General features: G+C 48.3%; 1 protein-coding gene across 4 annotated transcripts in view; it reads right to left on the bottom strand.

Annotated features, from left to right (window-relative positions):
• The window catches only part of Dpp6 (dipeptidyl peptidase like 6), an 866,060-nt gene that overhangs the window by 83,041 nt on the left and 757,264 nt on the right, over positions 1-25,755 (bottom strand). For all 4 annotated transcript variants that reach the window (XM_041640587.1, XM_041640589.1, XM_041640586.1 and 1 more), the window contains exons 9-10: positions 5,868-6,022; positions 2,386-2,483 (exon numbers count right to left, since the gene is read on the bottom strand). In XM_041640587.1, coding sequence (XP_041496521.1) covers positions 2,386-2,483; positions 5,868-6,022 — 253 coding nt within the window. The remainder of the gene's footprint in view (positions 1-2,385; positions 2,484-5,867; positions 6,023-25,755) is intronic.

Here is a 25,755-nt window from a genome sequence, read left to right as displayed (position 1 = left end):
GGGATCAGAGAAGCCCCACAACAAGACTAACCAGGCCCAAGATTTTATTTGTGTCAAGGCTGAGAAATTCTGGTCTAGCCAGTGACATGGTCACGTCCAGACAAACGGCCTCTTCTTCCATACACCTTCATGATTCTTCTCAGGCCCACAGTTGTTTACGTGTTTATAAGGCTTTGCCTTATGTCCGTTTCACCCTCTGCCCTCTATCAAATTCTTAGTGCCAGGTTGAATGACAGGCAACTACCAACTGCGTGCTCATGTTGAGACTACATTCTGATGCATCTGTGTGCATCTTAGGGAAACCTCTAGCAAGGCTAGGAGATGGCTCAGAGGCTAAGAGGGCTTGCTGGTCTCAGAGAGGACCTCAGTTTGGCTTCTAGAACCCACATGGTGGCTTACAACCATCTGTAACTCTAATCCCAGAGGACCTGACTCCCTCTTCTGGCTTCTGCAGACACTGCATGCACGTGGTGCACATACATCTATGCAGGCAAAACCACTCACACACATGAAAGAAAAACAAATAAAATTAAGAAAAGAAAACCTCAAGGAAGTGTGACAGAGAATCAGTAGGTGGAGTGGCATCTGCGTGTTACAAATTTGTGTTGCTTATGAAGCATGTTATTGCATTTAGCTTAAGAAATTAGAGCAAGCAGAAGACCTGAAAGCCAGCCAGCCCTCAAACTTCAAGTCCTGATTGCAGCTAATTTTTCATTGTCCTTGAAGCTGATCAAGTCTGTGGAAACAGCATCACCAAATTGACTAAACGAGACTCCCAATTAACTCAAACAGATGGCTGAAATTTTCCAGGTGACTTTCCATATTAATTCAGCATGTTGGCTGGACCAGGCCCCTGGAGGCTTGGCAGGGATTGGCTGAGAGGGAATTGATGACATAGATGGATCTTCAGGAGAGATGCAGAGACAATAACCTGAGCTGTTTTATCTTAGTAAAAATAGCATCAGCCAAACTGACTGGTCTTCTTCCACCATTGCACACGGACCGGGGGACTGCCCTATGATGGGCCACCAGAGTCCTACCCTAGGAAGCTGCGGGGGCTTAGGTTTATGAAGACTCAGTAGGGGCACCTAATCCTGTCTGGCAAGGGATAAGACCAGCCCAGGGCAGGAAGAAAAAGGAAGAGGCTAGCCCTTTACAGATTACCAAATTTCCAAGCCTGGCCTTTTTTTATTTCCTCCCAGGGGCACCATGATATCAGGTTCCACCAAAGAAAGGGGTTGAAGACCTTCAGTGGAATTCTGCATGTGGGGAGCAGGTTGGACATGCCAAGCCCTCTCGGAAGAGCATTATCTTCACCCCTTCCCCAAGTGCCCAAGGCCCCTGCACAATTCTACTGGGTTCCACCATCTTCCCTTCTGTCCCCGTCTACCGATGTCAAATGAGTGCCTCTGCTTGGTGATTCTCCATGAGGGTGAAGAAAACTACACATTAGGGGAACTAGGGGGCTATGTCAGGGAGAGGAGAACGGAGGGTGAGCGTGTGGTGGAGAACCCTCTCCAGGGGAGCGAGAGCAACTGGGCCAAGCACTTGCCCTCTAGAAGCCGCCAGAAACTTCTAATAATGTGGAAATTTGTAAGTGATAGAAACATGAAGAACCAAATTTTGTCATGTAGCCTTGGCACCTGCTAAGTCTCCAAACTGGATGCTCCCAGCCCTAACAGCTCTAATAGGCATCCAGAGTCCTAGATATGTGGGTCCTTTCCCTGTTCTCGCAGAGAGGTATGGTGACTATGGAACTAGACTCTAGATGGTTTGGTCTGCAGATGGCTTGATTTCAAGCAAAGCCGATATTCAAATAATTTCACTTCGATGGATCCCATTTTTCTGGTTTAACTAGAAAGTCTGTACAAAGTAGATGTTTGCAGCAATTGGCCAACATGATTTTCCACATGTCCTTTGAAGCACATGCCTGTCACCCGCTGGGAGATCTGGCCCTTTTAGAGCAGGACTCATCAGGTAGGAGATGCTTAGCTAGAGGTCCTCCAAAATCCTGAAAATGGGATGCTGCTCTCGGAAATTGGATTCCAGGATTTTCTTGCATCAGGTCATCCAGAGGTTGCCATCGGTTTGCTGTGTGAATGACCCTGTTGTGACAGGGGCTGACCCGGCATGCTTTTCCAGAGGACATTCCTTCCCATGGGAAAGGTTATCTGGCCTGATATAAGGTCAGGAATGAAAGTATATGCTGCTTGGTGTTTCCCATTTATTTTTTCCCCAGAAAAGATAACCACACATCAGCAAGGAAGGCTGGGAGAATCAAGCGCTTGGAGGCTAACCAGTGCTACAAGAGAACCCATTCTGGAGAAGCTGCATTAATGACTTCCCTTTGCATTTGTTTCTAACCCAACGGTGCAAGAAACCAACCTCATGCGAGGGTCATCAGGTGGTATCATCTCCAGGTCGTGGGTGGGTCCACTCAAGCTGATGACGTGGAGGGAGATGCTGGGGTTTTCACTGCCAGCCTGCAAAGTGAGGGGACAAAGCTGTGAGGGAGTGGTGTGAGGAAGTGGCCATGATGCCTGGAACCCCCCTTGGCTTTGCAACATCTTGTCCGAAAGACTCATATCTTGGCACTGTGGGGCTTGATACTAAAGAGCATCACTTACATTGAGGACAGATATGTGTGTGTGCGTGTGTATCCATATGTGTGTGTGTTTGCATGTGTTTGGAGGCCAGAGGACAAGCCTGGGTGTCGTGCATCCTGAGATGCCATCCACTGTCTTGTCTGAAGACAGCATCTTTCACTGGTCTGGTGCTCACCAGAGCTGGCTTATCAGAAGCCTCAGGGATTTTGTCTTTGCCTCTCCAGTGCTAGTGTTACAACTATATCCCATCACACCCAGATTTTTATGTGGGGATCTAACTCTAGGCATCATGTTTACATGGCAAGTATTTTACCAGCTGAGCTCTCTCCATTCCTAATATACAGAACGTTTAAAAGGCAGAGAGATCTGGGTCAGCTCTGCCTTCCCAGGTGTCTCGTCATCTGCCCATTCCATCCAGTTCACTCCGTCTGCCAGTGTTGGGGGTACTTGGCTAGCCATGAGAAGGAAGAAAACTGCTCAGGAGGGCAGAGAGAAGTACGGGGCCATGAAGAGGAGAGAGGAGCATGCACAGACAGTAAGGAACACTGATCTATGAGGGTCACAGCTCCCAGGAGCCTCTTTCTCAATAAGGAACCACAGTCCTGATCAGTTTCAGCCATCCTCTCTCTCTGGAGACCAAATTCTTAACTGAGAAGGGCTGAAAGAGGCATGGCTCAGCAAGGCTGCTCAGACCTGATGTCTTCCACCTCTTATACATTTAGGTTAGAAGGAATCTGTTCCACAACAGGGAACAAGTTGGCAGCTGGATACTCTGACTGGGAGAGGGAAAGAACAGGGCACATCCCAGAACTCTGTCGGTCAGTCTGTGGAATTTCTACTAAAACATGGACCCCAAATCCTCAGCAGGACTGCACTTTCTAGTTCCTGGTTAAGAGGACATGTCCCATAGCACACTGCCAAATCAAGGAACTTACTAGATTTTAGGCTGTCACTTATAAGGACAACTCTAAGGATATATGTATGTGTATATACATGTACACATGTATGTATGATTGGTGTGTATGTGTATGGCTGGTGTGTGTGTGTGCGTATGTATGTGTATATTAGGGGATATAGAAGAGCTAGGGAGACTTGGACTTAGTCTCATATACTATGTTTAACTGAGTCCAGCTAGCCTTTCACTTTGTATACAATGAAGACTGGTGGGAAAGAGAGCAGAGACACCTAGTCAATGGCAAATCCATGCTACAATCTCCCAGGAGAGGAAAGGAGACAAGGCTGTGTCCTCAGTGACTCAGGCTCCTCCACTCTGGGACCCCAACAGGCACTGACCACACTCCGCAAAGGCTACTGGTGGGGGTCTGTACCACCAGATGGACTGGATGAATCACCCCAAATTCCTATGCTGCAGCTCTTGCCCTAGGTGGATGGTATTTGAAAGCATGCTCTTATGGTAGTGATTAGGGTTAGAAGAGGTCATGTGGGTGGGCTCCTGTGATGGCATTCGTGTCATTAAGATACCAGAGCTCTCGTCATCTGCCTTTTGAAGAAATAATGGGATGTGCCTCAGTTGGGAGAGAGCTTGCCTAGCGCACAGATCACTGTGCTCAGTCTCCAGCACGTGTGAACTGGGAATGGTGATGCCTGCAATCCTAGCACTTGGGAGGTAGGAGATCAAAAGTTCAAGGCCATCCTCAGGGACACAGAGAATTCCAGGCCAGTTGGAGACATCTGAGACTCTATTTTTTTTTTTTTAAAAAAATGGTACTCAAAAGAAGACGTTAGTCTGCCAGCAAGGAAGAGTCATCACCAGGACCTGGATCATCAACATCCCAACTTCAGACATCCAGCCTCTGTGAGGACACCACTGTTGTCATGGGGACACGGTTGTGAGGACACCACTGTTGTCATGGGGACATGGCTGTGAGGACACTACTGTTGTCATGGGGACATGGCTGTGAGGACACCACTGTTGTCATGGGGACACGGCTGTGAGGACACCACTGTTGTCATGGGGACACGGCTGTGAGGACACCACTGTTGTCATGGGGACACGGCTGTGAGGACACCACTGTGGTCGTGGAAGTGGCCTAAGCCTGTGGTGTTCTGTTTGGCAGCTGACACAGGCAAGCTCACTAGGTGCTTGCTTCCTCTCGTTCATTGTTTTGAGCCCATATACGTCATTCTCATCATGGGTCCTCCACAGGCTCAGGGACTTCTCACCATATGGGAACATGCACTGCTAGTTTTTAGACCAGCCAGGTGGGTGAAGAGACCTTAGCTCAAATATTCCCTGGCAGGTGTAGGATGGTGTCAGATGTATGAGTGGGGCCCAGCAAAGGGTGGGAGCCCAGCAGTAAGGGTGCCATGCCCACCTGTTCTCTGGCCTTAAAGCAGTCTGGTGATGCCCTCGGGCATAGGATAGGTAGCTGTGTGCAGCCTAGGAGCAGGAACTGCATCTATGCTCCTAGATACCAGCCTCCAAGTGAGGGAGTCACGGAAGTTTCTGTATCAGGATCTGCCCTGTGCGTGGATGCTGTGACATGATGCAGGGTTGAGCTTTGGAGGCCCTCCCACTTTCCTGTGCCCTTCCCTGCTATTCTGCTGGCTCAGCCCTGTCTTTGTCTACTTTGGTCACCACAACAAAATATCAAAGACTTGGTGGCTTATGAACAACAGGGATGTAAGCCTCACAGCTTGGGGCTGAGAGGCCAAGATCAAGGTGCTTGTTGATTTCCTGTTTGGTGAGAGCCTGGGCCTCATAGATGAAGCCTGTTTCATGACTCCTCACATAGCTGGAATGGAAGAGAGAGTTCTCTGGCTCCTTCATATGCCCCTCAATCACAGGGCTCCTCACCCATAGCCTGCATCACCTCTTAAGAGCCCCACCACCTTGGGGTCTCAACATATGGATATTGGGGAACACAAGTTCTGGGACCAACAGTGACTGTGGATAGTTTAGCCTCTTCATGGCCCAGGAAGCCAGAAGAGAGAGAAGTCCTTCTAACCTACCGGAAGTTGCATCACACAGGGAGCCAGAAGTGCAAGCTTTTGGTCACTTGGAGTCACTGAAAGGGGGTGATGTACTTATTTTGCTTATAAGGACCTTGGACAAATAATCAATGGCCATTCAGTTATTTAGAATCAAGCAAACCTGCCAATAAACTCAACAAAGATGGGACTTTAATGCAACATGAGTGTTTACTGTGCAGCCGGCCAAGATGTCAGATTACATCTTGGAAGCAGTGGCCGAACGAGCTCATGAATGACTTGGGCTGACTGAACCCGCTCTTTGCATACCTTAGGGTAGTGGTAGGGCTTCACAGTGGGGTAGACAGAGCCTGTGTACGTCGGCAGCTCCATAACAGGAACCCGAGAGTCATTGATGGTAGCATAGGCGAGCCTCGTGCCATCTGGTGACCACCAATGCGCGATGTGGCTCTTCAAAATCTCCTCTGTGGGAAAATAAAGCAGAAAACGGTGAGTAGAAGCTGATGCTGGGGAGATGGGGTTGTAGGGAGCTGCAGGGGGCTTCAAGAGCTGCAGGGGCTACAGGGGCTGCAGGGGGCTTCAGGGGCTACAGAGGCTGCAGGGGGCTTCAGGGGCTACAGAGGCTGCAGGGGCCTACAGGGCTGCAAGTCTGCAGGGGGCTGCAGGGAGCTGCAGGGGCCTATAGGGCTGCAGGGGGCTGCAAAGAACTACAGGGACTGCAGGGGGCTGCAAGGACCTACAGGGACTGCAGGGGGCTGCAGGGGGTTGCAGTAGGCTTCAGGGGACTGCAGGGCTGCAGTGGGCTACAGGGGCTGCAGAGGGCTGCAGGACTGCAGTGGGCTACAGGGGTTGCTCCTGGGAGCTGGTCAGGGACAAGTGACACCTTGGGCCTGTGAGTCTACTTTCCCTCTAAGCTTTTTCATCTCGGTTTCCCTCATGGGGTTCAGAAGTGTCTGACACCACAGTGAAGCCTGACATGGTGAACCAAAGTTCAACCAAACACACGCTGGTTGCACGGAATTGGCTCTAGTATAAATTTGATCCCTGGGCCTAAGGAGTACTTTGTTTTTATTTTTTTTTCCTTAACTGGGTAATCATTGGATTTAAATTATCTCATTCGACTTCCTACCTTTTCTTGATAATATTTGATGCATATTACAAAGCCCTTTCTCTGCTAATGAGTGCTTTTGAGTTGGACTGTTATATAGCTGTAGATGTGTGTGTGTGTGTGTGTGTGTGTGTGTGTGTGAGTGTGTACAGGCACACATGTGCATATGCTTGTCGTGTGTGTGGACACCAGTGCAGAACTTCACGTGTTCTTTAGATGCTTTTTGCCTTGTTTTTTTTGAGACAGGGTCTCTCACTGGCCTGGAGGTCACCAGGTAGGCCAGCTGGCCAGCAAACCCCAGGGCCCCTCCCATTTCCACCTCCCTGGGATTGTAAGCACAAGCCACTAGGCTTGTTGGTTTCTCTTTGTTTTGTTTCACTCTTTCTTTCTTTCTATTTATTTATTTTTTTGAGACAGTTTCACTAGTTAGCCCTGATTGGCCTGAACTCACTATGTAGACTAGTCTGGCCTCTAGTTCATAGAGACTCACTGGCCTCTGCCCTGAATGCTGGTTTAAAGGTGTGCACCACCATGCCCAGCTACACTCAGATTTTTTTTTTTTCTATATGGATTCTTAGGATTGAGCTCAGGTCCCTTTTACTGAGCCGACCCACTAGGCAGGCAGATCATCATATCAATATGATCTTACAAAGGACACCAGAGGAAACCAGTTCATGTGGTGGCGCGTTCATGAAGACAGGCTGGGGCGAGAGAAAGGAGAAAGGAAGCTATGGGAGGCTCAGCCTTAGACAACAGGTGAATACATAGGGAGACCTGTGTGGCCACACATCCTCGACTACAGAGGAGGAAGGAGGATGTGCCTCAGCCTTAAACCATCTCAGTTTCACTGGGTGGCTATAAAGCAATCTGGACCCATCCTAGAAAGGATGGAGATGAAGATGCGAGTCCAATCAGAAGGGTCCAGTGTCTCTTCTAACACAGACATTTCTAGTCACCAGACTTAGAGAGAAATGAACTTGGCAGGGTTAGGGAGAAAAAAACCCTTTCCCCAGTTGTTTTTCTTCTGGGATAAGGCCTTGCCTACATAGTTCGGATTGGTCTTAAACTGGTGACCCTCCTGGCTCTACCTCCCAAGTGCTGGGATGACGGAGCACCCCACCTCCTCTGGTGTCTTCTGTGTTTTTTAACACATCTAGAGAAGATACTGTCCAAACATTACAGGCCAGAAGCTGGGAATCAGCAACCGCCAGGATCCTTGCTGGTACAGAAAGACTCAAAGTATTAAGAGGTCCGTCTAGATCGTCTTTAAAGTGATAACTCCTGCAATGATACAGGTGGGGTCCACTGGCACCCCAACCTGCTCTTTGTTTCTGGAAGCTAAAGACACACAGAAGGGGGCAGTTCATGTGTGTGCTCGGCTGAGAACAGAGGAAGCTGAAATAGCTGGGAGCTACAGGCAAAGGCATGGAGGGAAAGATGCACTGGGAGGACTGGCCTGCACCGGTCTCAGGGCCTGCGGATGGAGAGCAGACTGTGGGGGTGAAGTTTCAGGACACATTTCACAGCCCAGTCAGAGGACTCGTGAGTCTCTCTGAGAGCTGGCTGCATCCCGAGGGGCCTCTGATGGTGCAGTTTTTCTCTGCCTTCTCCTCCCTGGACTGATGACGGGAGTGAGGGTCATGCTGGAGGAATGTATGAACCTCACCAAGGATCGTTATCCTGTCACACACTTCCGCCCTGTCCTCCAGAGCACCTTCCCACAGGCTTCTGCAGCCCATGCTGATTCCCTACTGCATGTGGCATAGCGCACCAGGGATCCCAGCCTTCTCTGGACTCTCAGACATGCAAACCTGTGCCAAGGTGACTTTTCCCATTCAGGTCAGCCTGGGCATGAGCACAGACCCAGTCAGAGGGAGCTTAAGGGTTCAAGCCATGATCTGTCCCGCTATTTTTAAGTCTCCATCTATGAAATGAAAGTGCCCAGTGCAGCCTCTGACCCCTACTCCAGTTGTGTTGGCATCTCCCAGTGCCTGTCCAGATCCCTAGGGCATTTCTAGTGTGCGTGAGGACACAGAGGTGAGTGAGAGAGAGAAGAGGGCGAGGAGGAGGAGGAGGAGGAGGAGGAGGAGGAGGAGGAGGAGGAGGAGAAGGAGGAGGAGGAGGAAGTGGAGGAGGAGGAAAGCACAAGCCAGGCTTCAGAGCTTGTAATTTTCCGGGTCTTCAGCAGCAGAGGGAGTGACTTTGATGTGCAAGATTGGAACAAGGTGGTTCAAAAATGACTCTAGGCAGCATCACCTGATCTGCAGGAGCGCTCACAAGGTGCAGTGAGTATTGAGCCTCTGTAGATGCTCTCTGGGAAACACAGCCACCTAGACACAATGCACTGCAAGGCCAGAAGGGAAGGGACCCGTTTTCGCAGTCACTGTGGCCTAGCAGGGCAGAGCTGGGGCAGAAGAAGGAGGACCAGAGTCAGGGGAGGCTGATGGGTGTTTCACAGCTGGTTCTGTTTCAGGATATCCACTAAAGAGCCAGCCCAGGCAAATCCAGTAGAAAGCTGGCTGGCCACACAGAGACACTGCCAACGAAGAGACAAGTACAGTCACATCAAAGCCCTAGAAAGATGACACCCCTGCTCTTTCCGACCGAACCCAGAGTAACCTCCCTAGATCTTTGGGAGGACGACGTGCCAGTCTCATGCAAACCCTCTTCCTCTCTCTCCTCCATCCACTGTGCACATCTCACTTCCAGACCGGTCCTCAGCCTGGTAGGAAATGGTACTTTAGCCTGAGCAGCACAGCCCAGGAGGGTCACACCCAGACAAAGACGACGGACTCCGTCAATTCCATCACCAAGTGCCAGAAGGCAGTGAGGTCAAGCTCAGAGAGCATTAACGCCACGAAACAGTCCTAGTGTTGTGAGGAGGGTTAGTCTGCACAGTGCTGCTGAACTACAGGCAAAGGATGTTCTCTGCGGAAAGGACAGTCAGTTCTTTCATTTGGCAGTTGCGTACCAAATGGTGAGCCCAGTGGCCTCCAATATAGTTTAAAGCTAGTGGCTATACAGAGAGTCCTAATTAAAATCATAGTCACAAAACAAAACAGGAAAGGGGCGTAGAGAGGAGGGGGTGATAACAGAGGTAGGAGAGAAAGGGGGTGGGGGTGGTAGAAACACACAGAATGCATTCTATAAATATATGAATTTGCCGGAGAACACATTTAATTAACAAAACTCATTTAAAAATTGCAATTCACCCTTTTACCCACTTGGACTACTTAATGTGGGAATGCCCCGGTGATAGTAAAATGCATTGTCTCTGGAAAAACGGAAAGAGTAGCTTTGGAGTTGTAGCAGCTGGGCCAGAGCCTGCAGGGCACGGGGTAAGAGTGACCCATGCCAGGGAGGGGGCAGGCCCATGTTAGTTGCTGTAAACTGCACCCCCAGCAAGAGTGGGATATCTTGAAAGATATTCTAGGGACGGAGAAATCAGTTGATACAGTGTGAAGCAGGAGACCTGGGTCTTGTCCCCAGGAAAGGTAAGTAAGTCTGGAATGGTAGCACATGCTTGTAATCCCCGGGCTGCAGAGGTAGAAACAGGCAGCTCTCTGGGGCTCTAAGCTGACCAGCCAATCAGTTTAGCCTGTTTAGTGATGAGGGGTCTCATCTCAGAAAAAAGGAGGGTGACATTTAAAAAAAAACACCACCAGGGTTTTCTCTCTGGCGTCCACATGCACTCAGTCAGATGTGTAACACACACACATGCCCATGCACATCTGCACACAAGGAACACCTACACAAGGTGGGATTATCCTGCTACTTAAAATGCAGACCCCACGACACTAGGATGGCAGAGTTTACCGCTCCCTCTACCCTCTTGTCCTTTGGCACACTGGTCTTTGGTGGGTTTTGTTGGTTTTTCATGTTTCTGTGTTGTGGCTGCTCGTGTAAGCCACTAAGAGGGAAATATGGGGCAGGTGGAGCCCTGACAGCGTAGCATCTTCTGAATCTTCTGCAAACACTTTTCCCAGCATCCCTCACTCAATGAGACATTTGCGTAACTGGAGAAGCCAGATGTACTTTGGGAACAGAGACCTGAAGATAGGGGAAGAATCCCCGTTTCATCAAGAGGATCCAGTCCGTGAACCCTTTGCTTGGAACAAAATGAACAGCTCACATTTCTGAGCAAGAACAATACCTTGGGAAGCAGGAAGATCTGTTTTTCTCTCACTTTCCTTGCTCTGTTGGGGGCACAGTTTCAGTACACACACACACACACACACACACACACACACACACACACACACACATTTGAGGACACCAGCTTTCTCTGTAAGATGCAGGAGGAGGATAGGTCCAGCTCAGCTGGTGGAACACAGGCTGGTTTCTCTGTTGCTGACAAAACCATCTGCAGTGCTGTTCATTTGTGCAGACTGCCTTCAGGGCGAGCCTAGTGGGAAAACATCCCATTGGCTTAGGTGGCAGAGGTCAATGTTCTACAGGTTGCTTGGAGGCCTCCGTTCTCGTGTCACCACATGTGAACAGTGAGAGGCAGCGTGCAAACTTGTGAGATGTGTGTGTGTGTGTGTGTGTGTGTGTGTGTGTGTGAGTGCTGTCTACCCACACAAGGACTGTGACTCACGGTGACTTGGCGAACAGTGTCCCATTTCCTACACAAGCTCCACAGGCAGCTTTGGTGCATATTCTGGGTCTGAGTGACTGACAGAGAAAGAAAGGAATCCTGACATTGTAATAAGAGTGAACCTGGGGACACCAGGCTGAGAGCGACAAGCTGAGCATGGGAAGACAAACTTGAAACTGCATGCGATCTCAATTCCATGTGGAATCTACGAAGGATACAGTGCTGGAAACAGAGACAAGGCAGTGACCAGCAGCGTCCTGGCTGTTGCATTGTCAACAAAACATAAGCAAGCCTTATCTGGAAAGAGAAACATCAACTGTAGGAATGCCTCCATCAGATGCTCAGTAGGCACCTCTGTAGTGTATCTTCCTGATCAGTGATTTATGGGGGAGATCCAGTTTATTATAGATGTTTTCGTCCTTGGGCAGGTGGTTTGGGGTATGTAAAAAAGCAGGCTGAGCAAGTCACAGCAAACAAGCCAGTAAATCAGAGTTCCATGGTTCCTGCCCCCAGACTCCAGTCCTGACTTCCCTTCATGAAGGACTGTAAGCTGTAAGGTGAACTAAACCCCCTTCTCCCCCAAGTTGCTTTTGATCATGGTGCTCCCCAAAGGACACGCATGACGTCATGTATTTGCTAACTAGATTGATTTAGTGGTTCTACAGGATGGTCTGTAGATACGTACATCCGTATGTACAGTTTTTACCTGTAAATCATAAAGCAATGCCACATAACACAGGACTCTATGGAGGCAAATATGCTATCTGATCTAGTGGGCACTGGCATTGGGTCTGGCCGTGGCATCATACACAAAGTACACTTTCCAGTTTGGTGGAAAAACCTTAAATGGAGAAATAATAGGTTCCCTCAGAGCAGCATCACAGGTAGAACTGTGTCCCTAAAAGAAATGTGGAAGTTCTAATCCTACCTGTGTGTGACCTCACTTGGAAACAGGGTCACTGCACAGTGGTCATTACAGGTCAACTAGGGTGAGTTTTTGCTGGAGAGAAGGCTGTTAATTTAATATGGCTGGTGTCCTGATGACTGGAGAGGTGACAGACAAGAGGAACATGCAGTGACAACAGACGCTGGAAGATATGTCTGAAAGCCTGTGTTAGCATTCCTGGTCAAAGACTGAGCATTCTGGCCAGGCAATGATGGCTCACGCCTTTAATCCCAGCACTCGGAAGGCAGAGGCAGGTGAATCTCTGTGAGTTTGAGGCCAGCCTGGTCTACAAAGAGCTAGTTCCAGGACAGGCATTATGATAGACAGTTTAGAAGCTAATAACAAGCACCATGGGAGCTGCCAATTCCAAGTGATACAGGAGTGATCAGAGCAGACCTGGGGGAAAACAGGAAACCAATGGAAATCAGGAAGGCAGAGTGGTGGGGTCTGGAAACTTACTCCCACCACCCCCACCAACTATACTTCTGAATAACAAAATCCATGTGTTATAGGTATATGGAGAGAAAAACCATCTACCAGCCCCTAAAGGCCAGGTGTACCTGTTCTGTGTCTAGACCAGGCACAGGGGACAAGGTGTGACAACCATTGCCTCTTTCCTGCTTCCTGCTGGCTGCAGTGTAGACAAGGGTGTGATACTGTGGTTTGGGCCTCAGAGGCCCCTAAGGTGGGAACCATCTGGGGATCAGGCTTTTCACTGGCCAGCTGGCTCTCCAGCAGGTACCATCCAGAACTGGACAGCTACCGCTAATTCCCAATGGAAGACAAGGCTGCCCGCTAGGATCCCATCAAGGTCCACAGGTGACCTGACCCAGGTACAGTGTGTGCTCTTCTCTATCTGGCCAGCTCTGTGCAGAGGGCGCTCACCGCTAAGGGACACAGAAGGCAAACTGTACAGACCTGGTGGACAGCTGTTTGGGGATCACACCCAGCTCAGATGGGAGGGACTGATACCAGGACCCAAACCAATGGGCAGGAGGAAAGGTCCTTCACAGCGGCGAGGATGTGCAGTCCTCTTGGCAGCTGGGTGCAGGAGTCCCTGACTCACAGACCCACCATTCAAGTTCAGCTGGAAGGAAGTCTGAAGGTGGTTCAGAGTGCCACAGATATGAAATAGAAAGGGAAACAGGGAAGTCTGGGGACTTTTCTGGAAACAATCCTAGTAAGTGTCCCAAAGGGACCCTTAATGCGCCCCTCAGATGGTCTCTCCAAGCCCACAGGTCCCGTCTGCTGGGGCAAAGCAAAGTGTGGCCGAGAGGCCAAGGTCTGTTCCTGTCTCACTAGGAACAGAAGAAACCTATCTGTTCCTAAATCCTCTAGCATGTGCTCTCTCTCTCTGACTCTGTGGGCTGGGTCATAGAAGGTAGGCCTGCACACTTACGGCCCCTCCCTCTGTAGCAGAGCCATTTCTGAATGGTTGGAAGTCAGGCAGCCACTATGACAGACAGGGCACACCCTGGCTTTTTGTACGCTTTGTGAGCACAGGAGAGAGGAGCGGCCCGCTCTGCCAGGCTCAGCCCAATTCAAAGATGTCCCTGTCCAAGGTCATCCCAGAGCAACTTCAATGACAAATGTTTGGTGTAGGAAATATGAAGCTAAGGAGACACCTGGGCCAGGTGTTCCTGGGTTGCCCTCAGTGCTTGGGCTTTCCTTGACTCTTCATTCTTCATCTTTATCTAGAGGGCACTTGAGGGAGTTTCTTGAAGCCATGGCTCTGATGCCTTCGATTCATGGACCTTGTATTCAGATGGATAAAGGACTGTCACGCACACATCCCTTTCTTTGTTCACCCTACCACTGCCTCACACATAGTAAAGTTTTCATTCACGCGTGCATGTGGCATCCAGCCAGCCATCTGTGCACTTGGTGACAACCTAACACAGCAGACACCCTGAGAATGATGTAACAGCCAGGAGGCAGGGGGAGGCAGGAGGATCAGGGGTTCAGAGACATTCTTGGGGACAGTGACTTGGAGAGCAGAGGTATTATTTTGAAGTCCTATACGAGTACTGTGTTGGCTGATTGGTTCTGGCTGTTCCCTGAGAAACAAGAGTATAGGTTTTAGTTCAAGGTCACATGTAACATGGAGGTCCCAGCTAGAACTCAGAAGAGGGAAGCTGGGGGCTGCTTGGAGCTGGAACTGAAAGACTCAGGGCAGGGAGGGAGGAGTGGGGGCAAGGCAGCCTTTGGCCTCTGGCTGCAGACCTGTGGGTGATCCCATGGCCCACTCTGAGCTGGGTGAGGTGGACAAGTCACTCCAGGAAGAGGCTCCACGCCTACTTGAGGCTCATATCAGAAGGCAGCATAGTGCCTCCCTCTTGTCCTCCTTGCCACACTGCATGTTGAGAGCGGATGTGAAGGAGCATAAGAGGGTCCTCACTGGGGGAGCTAATCAAGAGATAATCAAACATGTGAGGAGATTAGCTAAGAGAGGATCAGAGTGTGCTGTGTGCGGCCTGCAGGCTCGGGTGGAGAGGTAAGAGGCACGCCCTGCCCAGGACATTGGAGAAAGGAAACTGCCAAAGGCTCACTCTGCTCAGGAGGAAGTGGGCGGAGTTTCACTGATCTCACCAGAGCCACAGCCGACTTCTTCACTGATTTTCTAAAAATAATTTTTATTACATTTACTTATACATTTGGGTGTGTATCCTGCCTGAATTTGTGCATGGGTACATGTCCCAGAAAATGTTAGATGACAACTTACAGGAGTCGGTCCTCTCATCAGGCTTGGTGGAAAGTGCTTTTCCTGGCTGAGCCATTTGGCCCTAGTGTTGCCCATTTGTATGTCATGTATTAGGAGGTATCTCCTTTGCAATAGCACAATGCAAGCAAGCCACTGCAGCTCAAGTGCTCACCATGTTCCCTTCTGATGGTGGCAGCGGTGGCAGTGGCAGTGGGTCAGAAGTGGTTCCTCCTCCTCAGTGGGGTCTGTACATCCAGGGAGGTAGGATTGACACAAGGAGGAGACTGAAGAAAGTCCAGGATGCTTCCCTCCAACATCCCCAATCTCCAAACCCCTCTCCTAACCTCAGGCAGAAGCCAAATTCTGGGCACCTTTGTTTTCCTTCCTTTCTTAGCAAAAATTATAGGCTAAACACTGTGTGTGCATGTGTGCATGAGTGCGTGTGTGCGTGCGTGTGTGCATGCAGCTCTTTTACTGACTTCCTATAAGAAACAATAGCACTGAGCTCCTGGTAAACACAGACTGGACCAATTGCTGGATGAGAGAGACCTCCCAAAAAGAGCGATCATGGCAGTGGGTGCTGTTAGTTCCTGTGCTCCAGAACATTGAAAGGAGAGAGTCTCAGTAACAGCCTGTGACTCGTGGGGTGCCAGTGGGAAGCCCTGGGGTCAGAACTGTTCCTCCATTTCCTGTTCTCCCCTTTCTTCCACCACACCAGTCCTCACCTATACAATCAGAGCCCATGCCTGTTTGGCCTCTGGGAACTTCAGGGTCTTATCTCTCCTACCTGTGAGCTCCTTTTGAGGCCAGGCAGTCAGGCAGCCAGGCAGCTGGAGGTGGCTGGCATCTATTCCCAGGATGGACCAAGACTTGATAAATTATTCCTGAAATATGTCCAGTTTCCAGCAGAATGTTCCTTGCATATAATACTCTATCTTTGACGTGACTGTAGTTATCCACGCAGAGATTGGTTTAGCGTCTCAGGTAAAATGGACTGTCAACTCTGTAATGAGTTTTCCTTTTCCTACCATTAAAATTTTCTTCCTGGTGTTTTCCCAAAGCTGCCAATTTTGTTAATATGCACCAGAAAGTTAAAAGAGACAGGCTCTCAGATGGGAACTTCAGTCCCAGGGACTCAGCTACCAGCCACTGTTTGTGTTTACCAAGGGTTTCTTATAAGGGCAGGCTTTCATTTTCATCCTCTCATGAAAGACATATTTGATACAAAGCAAAATGATTGCCTTCAATTATAGGTATTATTTCCTTACCATTTGGCTCAGGCCTAAACACAATTTCCATATCACACCCCTCCCCTCAAGGCTCAGGGATCTTTGCAGACGAGTGGGTAAGAAGACTGTAAAAGCCAGAAGCGGTGGACAACGTCAAGGATGTAACGCTTTCTGGACACAGTAGAGTAGCTGCACACACGATCTCACAATGGTGTGACCACACGCACAAAACTTGTGCAAGCTCAAGTCAGACAAAATCCCAGAAAGGAGGGGGTTGGTGGTGATGAAGTCCTGCCCCCTAGTCAAGAAGCCATTGGTATTTGATAGCTGCTTGGGAGAGTCAGTTTTTCTTTCTTAAAATTTTTCACTTGTTTTACATCCCAACTGCACGTTCCCCTTCCTCCTCTCCTCCCATTCCCTCCCCCCACCTCCTCTCTGCCTCCACTCCCCCATCCACTTCTCTGTTTCTGTTCAGAAAGAGGTAGGCCTTCCGTGGGTGTCAACAAAGCATGGCATGTCAAGTTGAGGTAAGATTAAGCTCCTTCCTTTGATTTAAGGATGGGCCAAGCAACCCAGTATGGGGAATAGGTTCCCCAAAGCCAGCTCAACTGTTAGGGACAGGCTTGATTCCACTGTTAGGAGTCCCACAATAGATCAAGGCACACAACTGTCATATGTATGTACAAGGCCTAGGTTGGTCCCATGCAGACTCCTAGCTGTTGGTTCAGATTCTGTGAGCTCCTATAAGCCCAGGTTAGTGGTTTCTGTAGGTTTCCTTGTAATAACCTTGAACCTTACCCCCCTCTGCTCACATACTCCTTCCTCCCTCTCTTCCGGAGTTTTCCCAGAGCTTGGTCCAGGCTTGGCTGTGGATCTCTGAATTTGTTTCCACCAGTTACTGGAGGAAGACTCTCTGATAGAATTAGGGTGGTCACCAATCTGATTCCAGGAGAAGGCCAGAGCAGGCACCCTCTCCACTACTGCTAGGAGTCTTAGCTGGGGTCATCCTTGTGAATTCCTGGGGGTTTCCCTGGCACCAGGTTTCTCTCTAACCCTGAAATGGCCCTCCCTATCAAGACATCTCTTTTCTTAATCTCCCTCTCTCCATTCCACCCCCAACCTACCCAACCTGCTCCCTCATGTTCCCATTTCCCCCTACTTCCCACACTCCTCCAGTTTACTAAGAAGATCTCTTCTATTTCCCCTTCCCAGGAAAATCCGTGCATCCTTCTCTGGGTTCTCCTTGTTAGCTAGACTCTCTGGGCTGTGGACTGTAGTCTGGTTATCCTTCACTTTACAGCTGATCCCCACTTAGGAGTGAGGACATACTATGTGCTCATACTCATTTGTCTTTCTGGGTCTGGGTTACCTCATTCAGGATGATTTTTTTTTTCTGGTTCCATCCATTTGCTTTCAAATTTAATGATGTCATTTTATTTATTTTATAGCTGAGTAGTGCTCCATTGTGTAAAGGTACCACATTCTCTCTATCCATTCTTTGGTTGAAGGTATCTAGGTTGTTTCCAGGTTCTGGCTATTATGAATAACGCTGCTATGAAATAGTTGAGGAAATATTCTGGTGTCATGCTTGAGCATCCTTTGGGTTTATGCCCAAGATTGGTATAGCTGGGTCTTGAGGTAGCTTGATTCCCAGTTTTCTGAGAAACCACCATATCGATTTCCAAAGTGGCTGGAGAAGTTTGCACTCCTACTAGCAGTAGAGGAGTCTTCCCTTGACTCCACAACCTCTCCAGCATAAGCTGTCCTCAGTGTTTTTTTTTTTATCTTAGCCATTCTGACAAGTGTAAGATGGAATCTCATAGTCATTTTAATTTGCATTTCCCCGATGGCTAAGAATGTTGAACAATTCTTTAGGTATATCTGAGTCATTTGAGATTCTTTTGTTGAGAATTCTCTGTTTAAATCTGTACTCCATTTTTTAAATTGGATTATTTGGTATTTTGATGTCTAGTTTCTTGAGCTCTTTATATATTTTAGAAATCAGCTCTCTGTTAGATGTGGGGTTGGTGAAGATCTTTTCCCATTCTGTAGGGTACCATTTTGTCTTATTAACAGTGTCCCTTGCTTCACAGATGCTTTTCAGTTCATGAGGTTCCATTTATTAATTCTTTTTTTTTTACTCTTAACCACTGAGCCATCTCTCCAGTCCTGATAACAGTATTTCCATTTATTAATTCTTGATCTCAGTGTCTGTGTTACTGGTGTTCTACTTAGGAAGTGGTCTCCCGTGCCCGTGCGTTGAAGGCTACTTCCCACTTTCTCTTCTCTCAGGTTCAGTGTAACTGTTTTCATGATGAGGTCTTTGATCCACTTGGACTTGAGTTTTGTGCAGAGTGATAGATATGGATCTATGTGCATTCTTCTACATGACGGCATACAGTTATGACAGCACCATTTGTTGAAGATGCTTTCTTTTTCCCATTGTATAATTTTGACTACTTTGAGGTGTGTGGATTTATGTCACGGTCTTTGAATAAATTCCATTGATCCACCTGCCTGTTTTTTTATTCAATTCCATACTGTTTCTTATTACTATAGCTCTTTAAAAATCTTGAAATCAGGGATGATGATACCTCTGAAAGTGCCTTTATTGTACAGGATTTTTTTTTAGATATTCTGGATTTTTGCTTTTCTATATGAAGTTGAGTATTGTCCTTCCAAGATTTATGAAGAATTGTGCTGGAATTTTGATGAGGACTGCATTAAATCTGCAGAGTGCTTTTGGTAAGATTGCCATTTTTACTACATTAATTCTACCAATTCATGAGCATGGGATATCTTTCCATCTTCTGATATCTTCTCCAATTTCTTTCTTCAAAAACCTGAAGTTTTAATCATACAGGTCTTTCACTAGTTTGAGTTATCCCAAGATATTTTAAGTTATTTGTAGTCATTGTAAAGGGTATTGTTTCCTTGATTCCTTTCTTAGCCAGTTTGTCATTTGTAGATAGGAGGGTTACTGATTTTCTGAGTTAATTTTGTATCCAGCCACATCACTGAAGGTGTTTATAGATATAGAAGCTCCCTGGTAGCATTTTTGGGGTCACTTTTGTATAGTATCATATTATCTGTAAATAACGTAAGTTTGACTTCTTCCTTTCCAATTTGTATCCCCTTCATCTCCTTTTGCTGTCTTATTGCTCTAGCTAGAACTCTGAGTACTATATTGAAGAGATATGGAGAGTGTGGACAGCCTTGTCTTATTCCTGATTTTGAGTCAGTTTTCTTTAGTGATGTGACCTCTGGTAGGTTGATCAGACTCCAGGGCAGGCCCATACTCAAAGTAGTTGGCCAACACAAACTGTACTCAATGGGCTTGAAGTGAGGGGTTGGGTGGATTTTAGTAGAGTTGGGGGTGGCAAATATGGTCTATGAAATTCTCAAAGAACTAACAAAACATTATATAAGAATTAAGAATAAGATTGCTTTTCTGAAGAACTGAAGAAAGGATCATCTACTACATACTTTCAAAGACAACCTAATTCAGCAGCATTTTCCCTAATCAGACCAAGGTGTTCCGTATAATTATTTCCTAATCTCAGTGAAAACACAATACGTACCAGACAGGAAATTAGGTTTCAAGGTTTATTAAAGAAAAGGTTAATTAGCTATAAATTATGAATGGCTCTTGGGTGGTTCCTTTGCCCTGCAGAATTGGCTCATGACTTACTTCTGGTTCCAATGGTGAAAGAACAAGAGTCTCCTCATTGTCCTCAGACTGGTGTGAGGATTCCAAGTGAATGGGGACCTATGCAGTAGCAGGAGCATTGGTGTCATCCACAGACTCAGGATGTTCCCTCACTGTGGAATGCGAATGGGAACCAGCAAAGCAAAGCACACCCTGGGCTCAGCTCAGCTCTTCTCAACTGTCCAGTCTCCATTCTCTGCCCTCCTCTCTGTTTCCTGGGGTCACATGGTGGACAGTGTGTTACACTCGAGAGGATGAAGTTCTGGTTCCAAATGGGTACATTAGAATTAATCTTCTCTAAGCCAAGACTGTGTCCCTAGGCTAGGTAACCTAGTACAAATTCAAGCTATACTCATGATGGTGACACCAAACAGGAGCTGACAAAGTCCTTATCAACTGTAGTATTCCTTTGACAATGACAACAGCGGCTGTCTCTACCATCCGGGGAAGGCAATTACATGGGCCTAATGTTAGGATAATGCTGGTGACTTCTCTAGGCATGAGGTGACAGTGGATCAGTGTCACAAGCAGAGCCAGTGTCCCCTCTAACCGTGAAGTGACAGTGGATCAGGGTCATAGACACACCCAGTAACCTTCCTAAGAGTGAGGTAGACAGACGATCGGTATCACAGCCACGACCAGTGTTCTCTCTCACAGTGAAGTCAGAGTGGACCAGTGTCACAGGCCCACCCAGTGGGTTAGGGTCACAGGCACATTCAATGTCCTCTTGAAGGGTGAAGTGGACAGTGTCAGGGTCATAGGTATAGCTTCATTCATTACATGATGTTATATTCTCAAACTGCACAGTCCCATACAATACCCATCCATCACCACTTCTAACTCCAGCATCCTGATCTGAGTTCCACACAGCTATTTAGAACACAGTGACAGTGAGTGATCTCGAGTCTGGACAAGACTGGGAGCAGGGATGTGGGTGCATCTGCTAAGAATCTGGCCATTTGTGGAAGGCATGCTCTGCAGGACACCCCTCAGCTCCTTTGCTGACTGTCTCTCTGTATCCAAGTGATGTCCTGGAGAGATTCCTCCCCAGCTAGAGGCCACACCATGCAGGGGGTTCTCTGAATGATTCCAGCTGAGCTAAACTGAGAAGCATCATCTGAGGTAAACTGAGGGCCACAGCTGTTTTTGGTCTTTCCTTTGTCTCCAGTACAGCATGGGCACAACCTGATTTGTCTCCAAGTCCACAACAGCATCTTACCCCCAGAACCTTCTAGCTTTCTAGACCCAGCCTTCACCATCTGCGTTCAGGACTGGCCGTAACTGAGAAGCACCTGTTACAAATGAAGCCTTTGAAAGCGCTTTGCAAACAGCAAGGGCTCAGTAACCACTTTCAAACAAACAGAAGCATGGACAGAGCTGGAGGTCTGGGGGAGGTTTTACAGCATTCTGATGAACTGCAGTGCCAGCTGCTTCCTGCAGAGGGTGGGGAATGCACCCAGGATAGAAAGCTGACACTGAGCTGCGCATGGTGGCCTGGTGCACACATTTAATCCCAGGACTCAAGAGGCAGAAGCAGGTGGATCTCTGAGTTCGAGGGCAGCCTGGTTACAGAGTGAGTTCCAGGACAGCCAGGGATATACAAAGAAACTCTGTCTCGAAAAGCAAGGCAAAAAAGCAGAAGCAGCAGCTAACCAACCTGTACCTGTCCAGGAGTTCCCAGCTCAATCATGTCCCCTCTGTTTCTCCCCCAAATGTTGAAATTCTAGAACCTTCTCTGGCTTCTACAAAGCACGGTGGGGAGATAGAGATGGACTTTCCCCTTAGATGGAGCGCACAGGGCAGACGGGACAGGAGTGTGACGGTGCTGATAAGCAGTTTCTGTGTAGGGGCTCAAAGTGTCTCTGCTGCTTTCGGCAAGGCAAGGTTGCCATTGTGATCCCTGATCCCTCTTCCAGCAGGTCTGTTCCAAGAACACTTGCAAAGTGATGACTGGAGCCATCAGGGGTACGTGATGCAGAAACCACGAGATGCTGCAAAGCTAGGAAACAACTTTAAGTGACATCTGTCCAGTTTCATGGGACTCATGCCTGGGTTGGGAAGGGCTGCCCGGGTCTGGTTTTCGCTCCGTCCTGTGGAGTCATTTCCAAGGTAAAGACAGAATATCGAGTTGTACTTCAGAAGGTCAAGTGTTTATCTGGCTCTTTGAATAAACCTTCTGTTTGTTTTGTGATGGTTGGCAAAAATTGTCAACTTATTTTTCTAGTGGAAGCAACAGCCAGAGAGAATTCTCCTTTGCTAACTCTAAATAGCACAGAGGATCCTAAACCTGAACCATGGCGTGAAGCGTTTGCCCCCAGCATACTCTGGCTAAGAGATGGAAGTAATTCTGGCTGCCAGAAGTACTGTATGAACAAATCACCCCAGGAGAAAAGTTTGCAGCACGCTACCTCTCTCAGGGATCACTGAGGCAGAATGGAACAGTTAAGCTTGGGTGGGGTGGGGAGGCGAGGGGATCTCACAGTGGAGAAACTTGGCCACTAAGCCCCCCAACTTACTAGCCTACCAAGAAAGTCAGGGTAGGGAGACGCTGTGTCTCTCCCTCTCCCAACCTGGAGTTGCCCTTCTCACATGGGAGGGCTTTAATGTTCTCATCAACAGACCAGAGGGGACACTGGGGACTTTGTGGAGAGTCCCAAATCTTATTAATGTTTTTGGAACTCAGGTCCAAGGCAGAATGATTATTCCACTTAGTCATTCCCCTTCTCTCCCGCCTAAAACTCTAGAACATTCTCTAGTTACCTTTGAAAACTCTTACATATGCCAGGCTTGTTTGTTGCCTGAGCATCCTTCTTTCTCTGTTTAAATGCCGCATAAACCCATCTATCCTCAACTTGGAATCAAACACTGCATGGCTGTGTCCTTTTAGCCTCATTGCAATCTAATGAGATGGGAAGGGCGGTGTGCCCAAGTCAAGCACAAGTGTTTTCCTACTATAGCAGTGAGTAAGCATTTGTAAGACGCAGGCATTTGGCAATACTATCAGAACCCTTTGAGTGACCTGGGGATGGGCTCAGGGAGTTGGCAGCTTGCTTAGTATCTGGCTATGTGAAGTCCTGACCCAGAGTCCCTTGTGGAATCCATTCAACCATGGCACAGTGATGATGGAGATTTCTAGTAGGAGGAGCCTGAGCCAGTCACCCCCAATCACAGGACAGGGAGGGGCAGAGCTTGCTAGGTCTTTTGCTTTCTGCTTGTGTGCAAATAAGAATGCCATTCCCCTGCTAACCTGTGAGTGTGGCTAGTTTCGGCTTTGCAGATTGTCATTTTTAATGAGGCAAGAGACAGACCCAAATAGAGTGGAGTCAGTGAGGTGGAGTTAGGCTCGCCCTACAGGACTCAGTTGTTGCTACAACAACCTGTACAGCTCTCCTTCCACCCAAGCACCCTTCGAAATCTGGGTCCAAGAAAAATTGCAAAGTACATAAATAAGACGCCTGATAGCTCTGTACTTGGAAATAAATGGCCTCCTTCTAAATATGGAAAATCTTATTTATTCTTGCTTGCATCTGCTGCCTTCTCCTGCCACTAAATACGTTATCCAAGGTGCCGGGAGCAGAATTTAATGGGGGGTTAAAAAAGAAATCAGAGAACATTAAGCCAGAAGGCAAATGCAGCTTTTACCTCGCGAGGCTTGAAGTCGCTCATGCTAATCAGTACTGTGTTATTTGCATATTACACAGCGCTAGCAAGGCTCATTATCATCAGAGATCAGCAATTCTCACAAATCAGCTAGCTCCCCAGAGTGCTTAGCCTCCTCCAAGGCAACCACCAGGAGGCAGCATCCTTATTTTGCATTCCTTCGCTGAGGTTGTTTAGGTTTTCTTACAGAATTTTCACCTTCCAGGCCAACCCTGCTGTGCGACAAATCCAAGGACTCTTAGGAGTGCCTTAATTGGTAGCCTCTTTTCCTCTTAAGGCACTGGCAGGGGTGGGGAAGTCGCGACAGGCAGTCTTCTCCGTGACCGGAGACACTTTCAATGAGAATTTCCCTGGAACGTCTATCGGGCTGACGTGTGTGTCTTGGTCTGTGTCCTCTTGCTTGTTTGAGACAGGGCCCCACGTAGCCCAGGATGGCCTCCAAGTAATTATGCAGCAGAGAATGGCTTTGAGCTTCCGATCCTCTACCTCCCAAGTGCTGGGAATACAGCACTGTACCGGGTTCGGTGCAGTGAATCCACTAGGACTTCCTAGCTGAGCCTCCTCCCAGTTCCATAGTCTCAGATGTCTATGTATCACCAGGGAGAACCAGGGACCTGGGGACGGCCAGGGAAGAGCCAGTCACCCACTAAACATGGCGACATGGCTGTGCTGCACCACGAGACAGGGTCTCTATCCTCCTCCTCCACAAGGAGGTAACTTGAAATTCCAGGGATGCCAAAAGCAAGAGTGACAGTGACCCCCTCATGTGAGACCTGCCAAGGTCTCTTCAAAGCAGAAACCAGATCCACTGAATCCCACACACCCCTCCCTTCCTTATGCTTGCGGGGATCTGGGGGCATACAGACAGCTGTTGTTTTCTATGAGAAGTGAAGGCAGCATGGAAGCCTGTCTGCAGATGGCTGGGTCCAGCAGACCAAGGGGCCTATTACACGCTCTTCCGTTCTCCTCTAGGCTCTATTTGTCCCACATGGTGTGTTTTCCAGACTCAGCTTCACACTCCCATGAAGCAGACAGAGTAGGTGTGGAAATCTCTGGAAGGGACACAGTAAATTCGCACCTCCAGAACCCTGGAGTCAAGTCAGCAAGATTCATGTGAAGTCCCAGAACTGGAGCCCTCAGTAGGATCTATCCCACTTTCCACCTGGACTGCTCCAGGGGGCTGCCAGCTGCAGCTGGCGGTTGCCCCCATCCCATTCATCTCTGCCTTATTCTTTCCTAAGGTGCACGGTCATCCAAAATGGCAGGCTCTGCCCTCTGAACACTGTCAAAGCTCAGCTTGGCTGCAGAGTGAGGGGCTGAGGGGCTCTGACACACTGAGTATCCTGCTGGAGCAGAGGTCAAGCCTTAGGGTTGCCCCTGTGTCCCTAAGCCCCCGTGTCCCTAAGCCCGAGTACCCTCTCCAGAGCTCCCAAATGCCAGGGCCTGGATAGAACTAGCGAGAATCTCTGACTATGTGGACAGACTGGGACACCCAGCAGTTACTGCTGGAGGAAGCAAACCTTGCTTAACACAGCTGTCAGATCCCCAAGATGGGGTGATATGGGGACAACCACTTTTTTTTAAAGCAAAGTCCCCTTTTAAGTCTCTGTATTAGGAGACACTTGTGTTGGATCACACTTCCCAGGGTCCAGACCTGAAGTCGTAATAAAAGACAAACACAGGAAGAGTCTGGAAAACATGTCCTGATCATACCTTGATTGAAGGAACTATGGAATAATTAAAAAATATTTTGGCAGACTACCTCTTGGATTAATGGATGGATGGTTGCCTGGTTTTCTAATTTTCATTCTACAGTCTCAAGTCAGGATATATCATTTTCTCCAAAGTGTCTATGCAATGGGGATGCACGCCATGCAGTCAGGGTGTGGCAGAATGCCATCTTGCTACATAAACTTCATAACTGCAAATGGGGGTGCTGTAGAACCACCGTCTTCCATGGTAGGAATGGCAGCCAACAGCTGTAGCCTGTACTACGCCTGTACTACGCCTGTACTACGCCTGAGTGACAGACAGAAGTTGATATATGTGGTTTGTCTTGCTTCCTAGTTGGGCTGACTGCCCACTGTCATTGAGGGAAGGGTCCATGGATTCTCTTTTCTTTCCTTCCTCCTCCCTGTTCACCAAGTACCCATGTTGTTGAGCCCCACTGGCTAACCAGAAACTTGGAATCACGCAGAGACTTGAAACATAATTGAGAATGAGAGCCACAGTAAATGCCTCTAGCAT

This window comes from Microtus oregoni, unplaced genomic scaffold (assembly GCF_018167655.1).
Source record: "Microtus oregoni isolate MIOR12 unplaced genomic scaffold, Mior012 000064F_ref0000363, whole genome shotgun sequence".
In the NCBI taxonomy this organism is placed as follows: Eukaryota; Metazoa; Chordata; class Mammalia; order Rodentia; family Cricetidae; genus Microtus; species Microtus oregoni.
This window is presented reverse-complemented; position numbering and strand designations above follow the sequence as displayed.